General features: G+C 39.0%; 1 protein-coding gene across 1 annotated transcript in view; it reads right to left on the reverse strand.

The window, feature by feature from the left end:
- Positions 1–588: 588 nt before the first annotated feature.
- ARFGEF1 (ADP ribosylation factor guanine nucleotide exchange factor 1) overlaps positions 589–14,582 on the reverse strand; it is an 84,975-nt gene continuing 70,981 nt past the window's right edge. The window contains exons 29-39 of the mRNA XM_064706192.1: positions 14,342–14,472; positions 13,392–13,521; positions 12,284–12,419; positions 12,044–12,182; positions 7,545–7,614; positions 5,873–6,002; positions 4,953–5,092; positions 4,409–4,577; positions 3,784–3,922; positions 2,775–2,892; positions 589–2,027 (exon numbers count right to left, since the gene is read on the reverse strand). Of these exons, the coding sequence (XP_064562262.1) occupies positions 1,863–2,027; positions 2,775–2,892; positions 3,784–3,922; positions 4,409–4,577; positions 4,953–5,092; positions 5,873–6,002; positions 7,545–7,614; positions 12,044–12,182; positions 12,284–12,419; positions 13,392–13,521; positions 14,342–14,472 (1,467 nt within the window). The 3' untranslated portion in view covers positions 589–1,862. The remainder of the gene's footprint in view (positions 2,028–2,774; positions 2,893–3,783; positions 3,923–4,408; positions 4,578–4,952; positions 5,093–5,872; positions 6,003–7,544; positions 7,615–12,043; positions 12,183–12,283; positions 12,420–13,391; positions 13,522–14,341; positions 14,473–14,582) is intronic.

Genomic DNA, 14,582 nt, shown 5'->3' on the forward strand with positions numbered 1-14,582 from the left:
CTCCTGTGCCAGTCAGTTTTGTGGGAAGACACTGGAGAACAATCCAATTCCACTCATACTAGCAAAACTGAAGACACTGACATGGCTGAGTTGGCTGATGTGTTCCAAGTCAGCAGAACTGTAATCCCTTCCCTTCCCTTCCCTTCCCTTCCTTCCCTTCCCTTCCCTTCCCTTCCCTTCCCTTCCCTTCCCTTCCCTTCCCTTCCCTTCCTTCCCTTCCCTTCCCTTCCCTTCCCTTCCCTTCCCCCTTTATCCAGCAGCTGTTTGGTGCTTGTGTTTTAATCCCCAGAGAGTGAAGTGCAGCTCTGAGCTTCTCTCTGTGCAGCACTAAGGGGTCCATCTGACCAGTTCATGCAGCGCTTTTATTCTCCTCCAGCCCTGCCCACCTTTTTTTTTTTTTTAATTTATCACTCCTTTCCCCCTGTATTTGTCTCTAACAGTGAGAAGAGGCATCCCAGTCACCCAGAGAGCACCAAGCTTTCTGCTCCCAGGGTCTGGGGTTTGCTCCTTTGAAACAAAAGCATGAGAGGCAAAGCAAACTGTAAAACAAGTAGCTGTGGATTAGACTGGTTTTGATTGCACTGATGAAAGAGTTCAAAAACTTTATTGACCTATAACCTGATTAGAATATGCCAGATGAGAACCAAATATTGTACAGAAAGTTGTACAGAATTTTTTTTTACATAGAAAACTTTACATATCTGTACCATATACATTTTGTCCATCTGAAAAAAATTTCTACATCCATTGTAATACAGAATGCTTGACAATCTCGTCTGTTAACCATCAGAGCACAATTCACAGTATGAATACATTTCCAATAAATTTAACCATCCCCAAACCATGCCAGATTTGTTACTTGAATATATCCAACATTAAATTCTGTACATAAGAGTGAAATCTACATCAAACAAAAAACATCTGACAGCAGACACAACCTAGACTTGTTTGCAGTGATTCAAGTTCCAGTCCTTGAAGGATCATCATTTCAATGGCTCGTTATATTTCAAAGCCCTAAAACAAGTATATTACAGGTAGTTATGTCAGTCGTGATATTTCTACCGCTGTTCTTGACAAAAGTCGGCAACAATAACTTCTGGGCTACAATGAAACAAAACAAAACAAAAATAACAAAAAAGGAAGAAAAAAAAAATCACAACCCAAAAAAGAAACCCAAACTTCTAGTGCATTTGGTAAACAAGGAAGAGTTATGGGCTTTCAACAAATCAGTATTACAGAAATAAAATCATTTGGGAAGAACTGTATAGTGTTAAAGAGTTTATATTACAGATCTGCATCTCTGTACATTTTCACAGAAGGATGATTACCAATGTCTCAGACAGCCTGAGTGTGCAAAAATCTTAGAATATCAGACATAGTTGCTAAATATTTTTTTCCATGAACAATAATCTCCTTTTTCTTTTCACTATAAACATTTTATCCTTCAAAATACAGCTCTCCTGAGTTGTACTTCTCGCAGAAGCTCAAACCTTTACATATATATGTTTCTTTGGGTACACTTCACTTTCACACCCGCCATAAACATCTGTTGCTATGCTGCTGTCTAGGACAGTAAAGGACACTGCAGCCCGTGCTGACAAGGGGGACTGTGCTATAAACTGGCTCTGTGCTCAGCAGGAGCCAGGCAAGAGAAACCGATGGGAGAGAATCTGCCAGGAAAGAGAGGGACTGGAGTGCTGCAAGCCTTAATTACAGTTGGAAGCGTCTGTACCGTTAACCCTTGGATACACACTGCCAGAGAAAGAAACCATTTACATGGAGATCCAGACAGAATGGCCCAGCTACCTGGTCCTTTTATTTAGCTGAGGAATATAAACTTGGAAACAGAGCATCACTATCTGCTAATGCTTGCTTATCCCAGGCTCTTGTTCTGGTGGTTGGGATATCTGGAAAACCACCCCGATCCGCAGGAAAAACCTTCGCAACACAGCCCGGAGCTCAGGAATCAGGTCAAACTGCATGATTTCACACAGCAAAGGGTAGTAGAACGAGGCATGGGCCTTGAACTGAGGAGAAAACAAACAAAAAATGACTCTGTTATACATGAGTACACCTCAGAAAGCACACTGCAAAATCAGAATATTAAATACTCTCCCAAATGAGGGTGAGAAACCCAAAGTGACAAGTAGAAACACCTTTACAACTGATATTAGCAGAATTTCAGGGCTAGAACAAGGCTAAGACAGCTGTGATATACTCTGACAGATGCTCACCAGCTACACAAAGCTCCTTACTAATGCTTATTCTACAAGAGGAAATATTTTTCTATTATGAGCTTTTTTCTTGCAGTTGGCCTTTTTCATCACTTAATTATTTCAGCCAAGTGTTCTTAGAGGGAGATTAAACAGGGATTTATTTACTGCAGAACTGCTTTGGAGAAGGTCAAGATGTACGTGTACCTGCAGCACTGGCAGCAGAAACAAGAGTTAATTCTTTGAATAAAATATCATCACTAATTGTCTTCCTCAGCAGGAGAGGGGTAAAAAACAATTTAACACACACTTCTAAAGGATTCCAGCATCTTTAAACTTCTCTGGCACATTTTATTTTATCACTCATTGCACCTTCACACTGAATTATTAGTGTCAGTATCTGTCAAGTGCAGTTTGAATGTATATTCCCTCAGCACAAGAGTGGCTACAGAGCAGCAAGAGCTTTTAAAGTCAAGTCTGTAACTGTGTGTGATGAACCAGTCTGGAACTACTTCTTACCTGTACATGTCATCTGAAACATCACTGCAAACAGTTACCTACCCTTTCATCACTTATCTTCAGGACTTTAGTCAAAAATAAGAGCAAAAGGTTAGTCCAGGCTTCCCGATGGCTTTCTGATGTAAGAGTGAGGAAATAGCTCAGAGCCTCGCTGCAGACACTGGAGACAAAAGACACAAAAATATTGTAACTCACATTTCCTTCTGAGCTCTACTGCAGAAAGAGAGCTCTGGCTTTGCAAATTCTGGCAGTGTAAAGCCCTGGTGTAGAACAGCACTGCTTTATGAAAGCTGCTCTAAGCCTGCCTAATGACAGAAAGCAGTGACCTTGTTTAAGTCAAACCCAAAGTCCTTGGACTTCAGTAATAAATAAGCTGACAAAATGTGATTATGCTGTCTGTGAATGTATTTGAAATATATCAAGTGCTCTTTGAGAGGCATCTGACAAAGCATCATGTGGGCTTTAGGAATATCTCATGTTGAAGTAACAGGCAGCTTTCAGCTCTGCTTCCTAGTCTTCAAGTCTTAGCCTTAAGTGTTGCTGTTGAGGTTTAAAGCCCTCCCTTATTCTAACTGTTGCTTGAAAACTTTATAAACAAAAAACATTCAGATCAATAACCAAAGAGCCAAAGGCCTCTGTATGCTCACAAGGCTGCTAGAGCCCAGAGTCCATTTCTGAAAATGAGAACAAACAGTGCCAGCTGTCTAAAATACCTGAGGTCAGTGAAAGAAAAAACAGGGTTTAGGTGATAGCTGCTTTCCTTTTTAAAGAAGAGCCCCCACCTACCCACATGATACAAAACAAGGTGAAAAAAAATCTTTGTTCTCCCTGCAAAACATGCAATGGGAACAAAAAGGAGAGACAGCATCAGTAGCTGGAGGCCCAGCACTCTCCACAGAACATAAAACTCTTAACATTAGCAGTGACCACCACACACAGGTGTTGGCTCTAGAAATTTACTGCAAACAGAGATGGTCTGTCCTTTTAAATAACCCACCCCCTTTCTTTAACATGAGAAATAGCACCACAGGCTCAGCTCCACGGGCCTTACTTCAGCAGCCTCTGCTGGACCTCCTCCCAGGCGCTGGTGCGGCTCTCGTCCATGTACATGCGGAACAGGATGCGCAGCCCGCAGGCCAGGCTGCTCGTCTCCTGCTTCAGCAGGTTGGGCTTGGATTTCCCTTTGAAACCTACGGGAATTCCAAGCATCCACTGAGATTTTTGGTTCAGTTTATTACAGTCCCCCACTTCTCTTTTTTAGCATCTTCTGCACACAGACAGAAGAATCACCTCAGTTAATTATTTTCTCATAATATTTATTACAATGGAGCATTGCTAAAAATCAACCTATTTATACGTGCCAGAATTGTGTTTGGCACCCATTTTTAGTATCAGCTTATAACTGGCTGTGAAACCTGTGCTTGTGCCTGCAGTTTCCAAGCATGGGACTCACACCTACAGCCAAGAATCAGCTTGGCAGCTGTGCCTCAGTGAAACCTTAAATTTTCGGAAATCAGAGATATTTGCACCTCCACAGATTAGGTCTCCTCCCTTTATGAGTCCTACACTTATAGAGCCAAAGCTTCAACTTTTACATTTAGCATCAAAGTACTCCTGCCCTATTTTTGGGTCAATTCATACTGTCACAAAGTATTTCTTCAGGAGGACTGACTCACCTGCTTTCCAGAGAGCAGTTCTTTGTTCATTGTTTGAATTAAATGCTTTAGCAAATCTGTGAGATTCCAGCAGACAATCAAGAAGTTTGAAAAGCTGCTGTGATGTTAGGAAACGATACATCCCTTGATCCTGTGTATCCACATGGACATCAAAGTCTACTGCATCTCTCTATTGACAAAAGGGAAACAGGAAGAAAAAGATTTGAAGTAAAAATTCACACCTGTTTTCAGCAAGTTCCTGAGATAACTCAATCCTACCCTGTTTACATCTGCACTTGTACTTAAACTTAACACTGCATTAAAGGTGGTATCCACATCCCAGATATACAAATCCCTTTCAGCAATACATGTTTAAATCTCCACAGAGCTGCCCTGGCACAGCAAATGCAATGTAATGGAAGCTGTACAAGATCTCAACAGGCCAATGGAAATTCTAAAATGCATGTAAAAATTATAAATTAGCAGATGCTACAGGAGTTCGAGAAACTTAACACCTTTGGAAGAAAAGTTGCTAAAAAGAGAGGTACCTATCAGTTCCACTTACTTGTGCTGCTGCTAGATTCTCTGCATCCTCTTTTTTGCTAGTTGCTGGGAAGAACACAATGTTGTCGATCGTCTGAATGAGTTCCAGCTGCACAACACACTTGATCAAAAGAGCAGCAAATAACTTCTGTTCTGGAAATTCTTTAAAGGAAAGAAAGTTACTTGTTAACTAAAGAACTTTTCTGAGCTGTTTTGAGGGTATGTTGAAGAACAGTTTAACTTCAAGAACACGTGTAAAGCAAACCTGGAATCCACCTGCTGGAATTACTAACACCAGGAGAGATCACCATGTTACCAACTGGAACTTCTTAAAAAACTGTTTCCTGAAGTTGTCTGTGATACATTGGATCAACCTGGTTTAGTGTTAACTAAAAATCACCAAAATGAGTGACTTGGACCTCCAGTGCAATAGCAAGGGCCAGAGGCTGCTCCCAGGCAGGAGGAGGCTTAGCACAGCATTGGCACCATGCTTGTTTGCAGCTGTGGCAAGTACTAATGTACCACATGACCATTTTAAGCAATGAAACACAACTGCACAAGGATCTCAAATAAGGGTTTGATAAACTCTCCTCAAATCATAGACAGAATTCTTTTTCAGCTACTGCTTCTTTTGCATTTTGCACTGAAAAATCTCTGCTCCTAAGAAAAGAAATTTCACACAGCACTGTAAAGAAATTACTATTTTTAATATTTTGCTTTGGGTAAAAAGCCTAGAAGCTTGCAGTTGAACTCTAAGAGGCAAAAAATGTGGACCCACAGGAGTCGAAGAGAATTCTATCATACTACAAGAAGACAAAAATTTAAACAACGTGATTTCTTCCCATCATGTTTCTGAAATCACAGCTGGGGCTGTAACTAATACATCAAACATCCAGTTCATACTACACAGATAAAAATTCCAAACCCCTGCAGAGTACACACTTGCTGCTGGCCTGGCTTTAGTTGCTTCCTCTGCTACCGTGGCCCCTGTGCTGGGCTGAAATGGGCGTCCATCTGAAGGTCGAGGCTGGATGGAGTCATGGATATCTACTGACTTCTGGGAGATTGTATCCTGAAAAGAAAAAAAAGGAAAATTAAGTAATTAACTTACAGAAAACTTCTAGTAATTGGTAATAGTGCTGTGCTCTTCAGAGCTCAGGACATTTGCTGTTTCAACACTGCACTTTCATTCACTTGAGTCATATTTGCTATGAGCATTCATGAAAGCTGTACCAGAAAGATGAGCTACTAAGAAACAACTGAAAATTTAACAAGTAACAACTACTTAAGTACACAGAAAATGCAATGAGCAGCATTTTTCAGATAGGTTTTTGCACTCCCTCCAAGCATTTCTTCTGTCACTCAAGATTTACCAGATGAAGAGTAGGAGGTTTGCTGGCAGGTTCCTGTAAAGAACACCTCAGCTTCTCATATAAGCAGATAACCAAAGTTTTCATCTCTACTAAGTAAAAATATATATTTTAATAGGTATCACGTCTACTGATAGCAAAACACTCCATCATATTTGAGCAACCTAAACAAAAATGCAATGAAACAATCCAAAGCCCTAAGATTCTATCCTACTAAATGAGATAGCCAAAGTATTTTTCCTTTAGTATAATTTATTACACAAGTTCTGTTAATTCTGTTAATTTTTACACTGAAGACAAAAATATTTTTTAAAAACAATAATGTTAAACTATTTCAAAGGAAAAAGATCTTTCAATTTACTCAAGACTAAGACATTTATGCATGCTATTATATTTGACATAAATGGATCAAAAATATAGCCAATATGTTTAGATCAAACCACTATAAATGAGTCATGGTACAGAACAAAGGTACAATACCCATATACTGAGAACTGACCTTCACAAACATTTACTTTGTTTAAGTTGGTAACACTTCATAAAGATAAATGGAGGATGTCAGGCTCTCTTAGTAAAGCTCATCTGGACCATTAGCCTTGAGCAACTTGTATCAAGTGCTTCATTAATCTATAAAGAACTTTATGCAGCAATCTTGTGAGAATGTCCAAAAGCTAAACTAATTCTCATCAGTAGCAAAGCAGCTACAGGAGCTGTCACTTGCAGGCAAATCCAGACTTCACACCAGTTTCTTCAATCAACACTAAGAAATCTGGTGGTTATACATATTTTCTACTTTAAATTGATATTTAAGGTCTTATTACAAGAGAAAATTTGGAGGCAAAAAAAGTCAGTCTGCCAATCTATTCCTCTTCAGCAGTTTCTCTTCTTTCCAGTACAAAATGAAAGAAAACCATGACCCAAACCACAAAACAACTCAAAGCCCAAATACAGTATTAGAGAAACCTGCCAGTCACAGGACAGTACCTAAAACAAACACAGGTAACTACCTACAGCCAATTCATGGAAGTCAACTTTGCTGCAAACAAATACATACTTCTTTATCAATTAATTCCTGGCCATTTTAAAACATTAAATAGCACTTGAGCTGGAAAAAAAAAATCACATAAATCAAAACTGAAAAATGTATTTAAAGCAAGTATATTTTCATCTATTCTACATCACAACACATTTGTACCAAGCTCTTGCAATCTTAAATTATTGTTTTGTTTATTCCAGCAGCTTACCAGTTTTTCTTTTGCATCAGAAGCAGAGCCAGAGCAGAACTCCCCACCGACTGGTCTCCAAGTCAGCAGCCTTGAAAACACAACACCAGTCCCAAATTTACCAAGTTTCAAATATAAATCAGAACCAACACTCTAAAAACTCCCTTCAACATGATGTGGGGTTTTTGCATTAATTTCAATTCTAAGTGCACCTTATTTCTTCACACATTTGAAAGTGTAAGTACTGTGCTTGTTGAACTTCAACATTTCTGCCAACTACCTTGGATGGACAAGTAGACTATACTGAGGTGGATTAGCTTTTCTCAGAAATACTATATTTGTTTTGATGCAGAGTTTTAGTGCCATTAGTGGGCCTCTTCTCCCACACTGCCTTAAACTTGATCTAGAAGAAAGAATGAATCTACTCCAGAAGAAGCCTCATTAACATTTGAGATGTTTTGCATTCTCTGTCTGGGGTATATTCCAGGATAATGTTTCTATTTCCAATTAAAATTTCATCACTTCCACTCAGGATTCATTGCTGTTATGAGGTATCAAATCACTGACAATACTTCTGATCTCTTCCCTGCTGGTTTCCTATAAGACGCCGTTGTCTTGAGGACTTTAACCTTAGCACTGAAAAATTTCTACACCAATTGTAACTTACTGAGGATGTCTGTACCTGCCAAGAATTGAGGGAAATTGGATTAAATAACCTAAGCTGTCCCATCATTTCTTGTTCCATCCAATCTACTTCTGCAAAGTAAGATCAGAATTACTTGTCATTGTCATGGTCTCAAACTCTTTAGTCTCCATCTGTGCGAGGTAACACATATTGGACATTTGTGTCTGCATTTCCTAAGGGAAAGTTTTTACACCAAGTTAAGCTTCCTAAGTGAATGTACCACTGATCTCCAGAAAACTGAATACTGGATAACTAAAAAGACAAATAAGACAAAAACTTGAGGCATGTAATAAGGCAACAAATAGAATAGAGAACTGATTCCTGAAAGCTGCAAGAACATAAATTGAGGCATTGGGATAATGAGCCACTATGAGCTGGTGGAGGCTGGACCACCATAATCTGTGCAAGGAACCAATTCTAACTCTTGAGTTTTTTGAAGATAAGAGGGCACTCACACTGGATTTCTCAGCACCAGAAAGCCAAGACTCGCTCTTACGAAGCTTCAGAAAATTTAAATTAACAAAAATTATGAACAGAAGAGAAATTAAAGAGAAGTTAAACTAAAAGAAAAATTAAAGAAACCATTACAATAAGCAAAAATTGATAGGCTGGACGAGCAAAGAGGTGGACTGCAAACTGACTGAACAGCTAAGCCAAGAGGATGGTGATGAGGTGCCCAGAATCTAGCTGGAGGCCAGTGGTACCGTGGTCAATGCTGGGTACAATCTGTCCATCTTCATGGACACTTCAATGGACAATGTCCATCACCCAGATGGGGCAGAGAGCACTCTCAGGATGCTGGATGACACAAAGTAGGAGGAGTGGCTGATACACCAGAGGGTCATGCTGCCATCCAGAGGGACCTCCACAGGCTGGAGCATGGGCTGATGGGAACCCTGTGCAGTTCAGTGAGGGCAGAACAAAGTTCTCCACCTGGGGGGAGCAAGGCCAAAGACGCCAGGACGTGCTGGGGCTGCCCAGCTGGGGAGCAGCCTGGCCTGCAGAGAAGGCCCTGGGGATCCTGGCGGTCACCAGGCGGGATGTGAGTGAGCAGGGTGCCCTCGCTGCAGGGAAAGCCAATTCTAGGCTGGGCTGTGTGAGGAGAGCTGCCAGCAGGTGGGAAGGGGACCCTGCCCCTCTGCTCAGCACTGTGGCCAGTCCTGGGCTCCCCAGTTTGAGAGATGGACCTGCTGGAGAAAGTTCAGCAACAAGCCACAAAGGTGAAGAAGGAACCAGAGCATCTCTCCCATAAGGAGAGTCTGAGACAATGAGGACTGTCCAGCCTGGAGAAGAAAAGGCTCAGGACAACTTATCAACACACTATAAATATCTGAAATGTGGGGGCAAAGCAGAGCCAGGCTTTTTCCAGTGATTCCCAATGCCAGGACCAGAGGCAATGGTACAAACACAGGAAGTTCCCTAGGAGCATTAGGAAACAGTTTTTCACTGTGAGGGTGATCAAGCACAAGGCAGAGGTTGCTCAGAAAGGCTGTGGAGCTTCCCCCCTTGGAGGTATTAGAAAGTCAGGACATGGTGCTGGGAAAAGTGCTCTGGGGTGGCCATGCCTAAGCACAGGGGTTGGGCTACAAAACCTCCAGAGCCCCTTCCAACTTCAGCCATTCTGTGCCATTCTGTATGAGTATCTCCAGCTGTCAACACCTCAGTGACCTGCAGAAGCTTGGCAGCAGCATGGCCTGTGGTTTTCTAGTAACTGACCCTTGCAGAAATTGGTAGCTGAGTAAATAGTATAGTACATTTTCCAAACAAGGAAATATGATCAACTCTCTCTGCAAAAAGGTAACTTGCCAAGAACCAGCAGAGGCTGATACTGCAACTAAGAACTAATACTGCAGCCAATGTTGCAGCTCTTAAATTAGAGAAGCTGCACAACACCTGGAAGATGTTTCATATGAATGCTAAAAAAGAACAAATGAAACTCTACCTGATCAGACTAATAAGAACTTCTGCCAGAAGATACTTCACACTCCAGAGATTCACAGCCTCTGACTATTTGAAGACAACTGGCAATAAAGCACTTGCCCATAAAGTTTTCAAATATACCACTGTGTGATTTGTCTGTCTCCATTTCAACATTAACTACTGTGTTACTTCCAGGCATGGAAAAACAAAGGTAAAGAGATCATTTGCCTTCTCTAAGCATTGAGGCAGGCACCACAACAAGCTGAATATTAGAACTGGGTGGTTTTATTAAAACTGGTAAATTAAAACTGATAATTTTTTTGCATTGTCAAAAAAATAAAATAATAAAAACACTAAGGATGGGAGGGGAGAAAAAGTTCCATTGCAAAAGAAAAAAAGGATAATAGAGGGATTAGAAATAAAATACAAAATGTCAGCCAAACCAGGAGTCTCAGAAAAACAACCAGATGTCATAAAAAGAGAGGCAAAAAAGAAGTATCCTCCTAGGACCCAGAAAGAGAAGGAAAAAAAAAAAAAAAAAGATGTGTACCCTTACATAAAATCAAAATAAGACTACAAAAGTTGGGAACCTCCCAGAAATTTCAAAAGCAATAACATAATGAAGTTCTGAAAAGATGGTACAGAAAGATTAAAAGAGAAAGAAAGAGAAAGTTAAAGGAAGGAGTTGGATACTCTCCTAAGGAAAAGAACCCATTGGAGAAGCAGAAGGGCCTCAACATCAAAGTGAATAATACACATATTTCAAATTAGATATAACTAAAGGCAACAAGAGTATTTTTGAGTATGTCTAAATATTAAGATATTCAAAATGCTGCTCTAGAAAGGTTTCTAATATTCAATTATAAGAATACCCAGAAATGTAAGTTTTGACCATAAGCTGAAACCAAAGCAAATGTTCTGCTAGTGAATATTAACTTCAAAATCTTTCCAAGTACAGGCCCTAATAAATTAGGGTTAATTCAGCTGAACTTCCACATCCAGAGATGTGGCTTCCAATTTTATTTTTGGCAGTTACCAAAATACAGAAGTATCTTGCTAGCTCCCAAATATTTCAGCTTCATTTTAGACTTATTTATGGATGGAATTAATTTATACCTACTTACTTAAAAAAAAAAAAAAAAGTGAGCTAGTGACAGATTTTATCTTTTAATAGATGAATGAAGCTCTCTTACAGTGCTATCTGATATGCAACTCTAAAACTGGAGGAATTTTAGAGGAAAGGGAAAGACTGACATGCAGAAGGTTTCTTTTGCTTCAGTTTTCTACAGGCCTAAAGTAGGTCCCAGAAGCAAAGACTATGAACTGGATGAAACACAGCACTTGGAATGGTGCAGCCTTACTTACTCCAAGAAACCTCACATAGAGTTATCATACGAATGGAAAGAATTACCAAGCAGCCAAGAAAATTTTCACAAAAATATTAAGATTCATACAAACATATGATGAAAATTAACCATCAACCACACAGACTTAAATCTGTAGGACTGTTGCAGTATTTTAGTATTTTATGGCAAAAGCTCCACATGTAATTACAAACAGCAAAGCCGGCATCTTCTATTACCAAAAAAAAAAAAAACAAAAAAAACCAAAAACATCATATAGTACTTCTCCAAAAATCCAAAACCTTAAAACTGATTCATATTACATTCTGGAGGTTGTTGGACAGTTTTTTTGCTTATCTCCTATACAGTATTTTAGTTTTTAACACTTCATCATTAACAATACAGAATACCTACACCTAATTTACCACCACCTTGCAAGTAAGTCTGTTTCTCTTTAGTCCACACTTAACAGCTTTTTGTTCACCCCACCCATGAGATATCTAAGAGTTTGAAATGGGTAAATCATCTAGTTAAACTATTGCACAAAGTATTAATATTAACAGTTGTCTTACGCATGAGGGATTGTAGTTTTGAAAATATCCAGCATGCAAGTGCAAGTTTTATCCCAGATTTCTAGGGTGAACTTTTCACCATTAAGGATGACAACATTCTCCAAACAGTTTGTACCAGATCGTGCCAGTTGTTCATTGTCTGTAAGAGACAAACAGGGTATTTGTTCATTCACATTCAACAGTAAATGTTAACATTGTAAAGTGTTAACATTGTTTTAACATAATTTGTGCAGTTCCTACCTTGCTGCACACACCAGTAGAGCTGTGCAAATATATCATCCAAAAGAACATCACTAAGTACTTCTAAATACTGTGTAAATACATCACAGATTGCATAAAGTGCATGGTTACAAGTAGTTGTCATCCATTCAGCTTTCTAGGAGTCAAAAAAAAGAAGAGTTACAACCTGAAGGCGAAACTTCTGCATAAACATATTTGTATTCACTCAATTTGCTTTATAGTGACATGAAATTCATTTCCGTATCTCAAAACCTCAAAATCTGGAGCCTCAACTCCTGCTTTGCTAACAAGCAGGTTAAAAAGAACTACAGGAACAGATAAACCAACAGTCTTAGTGTCCAATCCTACTCAATGATTTAACACCAAGCTAAAGCCGTGTTTAAGCATTTTCCAGGGGGGAAAAAAAATTATTGAAGTGAGACATGTCCTACTACAAACAGCCAGACAAAGCCTCTCAAACAATTGACAATTTTGATCTAACTTCTAATACTAACAATTTACACATTAGTTACATTTTAAAGCCCATTTCAGTTGTTTTTCAGAGCAGTATCTGGTTCTGGTTTGGCAGATCAAAACCTGAATGGCTGGTCAAAAGTGTGCAATGACAGCACAGTGCTGTTTTGGGTGGTTTATGTTTGTCTGTGGGTTGGTTGTGGGGTGCTGTTTTGGTTTCACTTTGGCTGAGGGGGTTTTTTTTCTGCCTTGTCATCAAAAATTTTGAAGTAACAGAACTTATTTCTATTAATTGTGACTTCACTGCTGACTACAAGCCTCACTCAAATGAGCATGCTGTGCGTCTCATATTCCAAACATCATATGTAAAAGCTACAGCTCTGCTTACAAGCCCTAGAGACATTGCATTTTATGCTATTCTTCTGCTGTTCCCAGTGTAAACTACCAGGTATTTTACAACTATGGCTTTAAAAAAAATGAAAAAAGTGACAACACCTGCCAACAGAATGCCAATAAAACAAAACAAGGCTACTAGAACCACAGGTCCACCATCCAAGTTTTGAGGTTTACCCTACATTACTTGACTAAGTTATATTACAGGTTTTCTACTGTAAATGTAGTTCTCATGTAAATTATCTTCCTCCACTTTTATCACCTCAGTCTGCTGTTCTGGCAGTTTCATGTTGTCAAATATCCTGAAGACAATCCGAAACAAATCTTGCCACCAGTGTTTTTCATAAGTATGGCCATATGTCTTCATTATTTCAAACATTACTGTTAAGCCCCTGAAATGAAGAAAGAACAGCTTATACCAAGAGTTACAGAAAGACATGAGCAAGACCAAGTAAGTACAACTACAGCAGCAATAACAAACTCAAAAACTGTTTAGAAAAATATACATACACGAGTATCCAAAACATAAGTAGAAAATCAGCTTGTAAAAAAGCACTTTATAGTTGCAGGCAATAGCCAAAAATATTTTTGAGAGCTGTGGTAAATTGAAATTAAAATAGTAAATCAACTCCTTTACCAAGGGCCACAAAAATTAATAAACAAATATTTCCAGTTAAAAAGTACAAAAGTCTAGTTAACCTTCACCAGCTATAAAGGGAGTCCAGGTGCACAGCCCCATGCCAATGTGTAAATTTAAAGTTATTTGTGTACAACCCCTCATATTTCACATCAGAATTACAACTGAATATGCTTTACAAGGGAAAATCATATTCCAGAAAAATAAGCAAGTTTTACATGAAATCAGAGTACAGCTTTGCTTTTTTTAACCATTTCTGCAATCCTCAACCACTTAATGAACCATGGTATAAAACCAGTTTTAAAATCCCCACGGTAAGTGGGATGAGCCAGACAGAATGCAATCACAACTACATAACTTTGTTGCTTATTATAACAGAAAATAAAAATTTAAAATATACAGAACACAGACTTAATTGCTATATTCCAGTGTCTATTTAAAGGGTGTTTGTTGTTTCCACAGTGGTATCATCTGAATTAAATACATAAGTGATTTTACATTTACCAAGAGTTGTTTTTGTTTCAAAAGTACAAAGTAAGCCTTTTAAAATTTGAATTACAAATACTGATTGTTACCTGGTTCTTACATCTAATTTGCATCTATTGATGATACAGGACAACTCAAAGAGAATTGGGAACCATCCTCGCACCCACACTCTGTCTTCAGGAGCTACATTCATATCATCACTTGTGTATTCCTTGAATGCCTTTAGAAGAAAACAGAGTTAGACAGCCACAGAAGTTGGATACTTAAGAATAAAACACAATTTGGAGTGTAAGCAACAATCTCTGCTGCAAGAGTATTATACCCTGATAG

Source organism: Zonotrichia leucophrys, chromosome 2 (genome assembly GCF_028769735.1).
Source record: "Zonotrichia leucophrys gambelii isolate GWCS_2022_RI chromosome 2, RI_Zleu_2.0, whole genome shotgun sequence".
Classification (NCBI taxonomy): Eukaryota; Metazoa; Chordata; class Aves; order Passeriformes; family Passerellidae; genus Zonotrichia; species Zonotrichia leucophrys.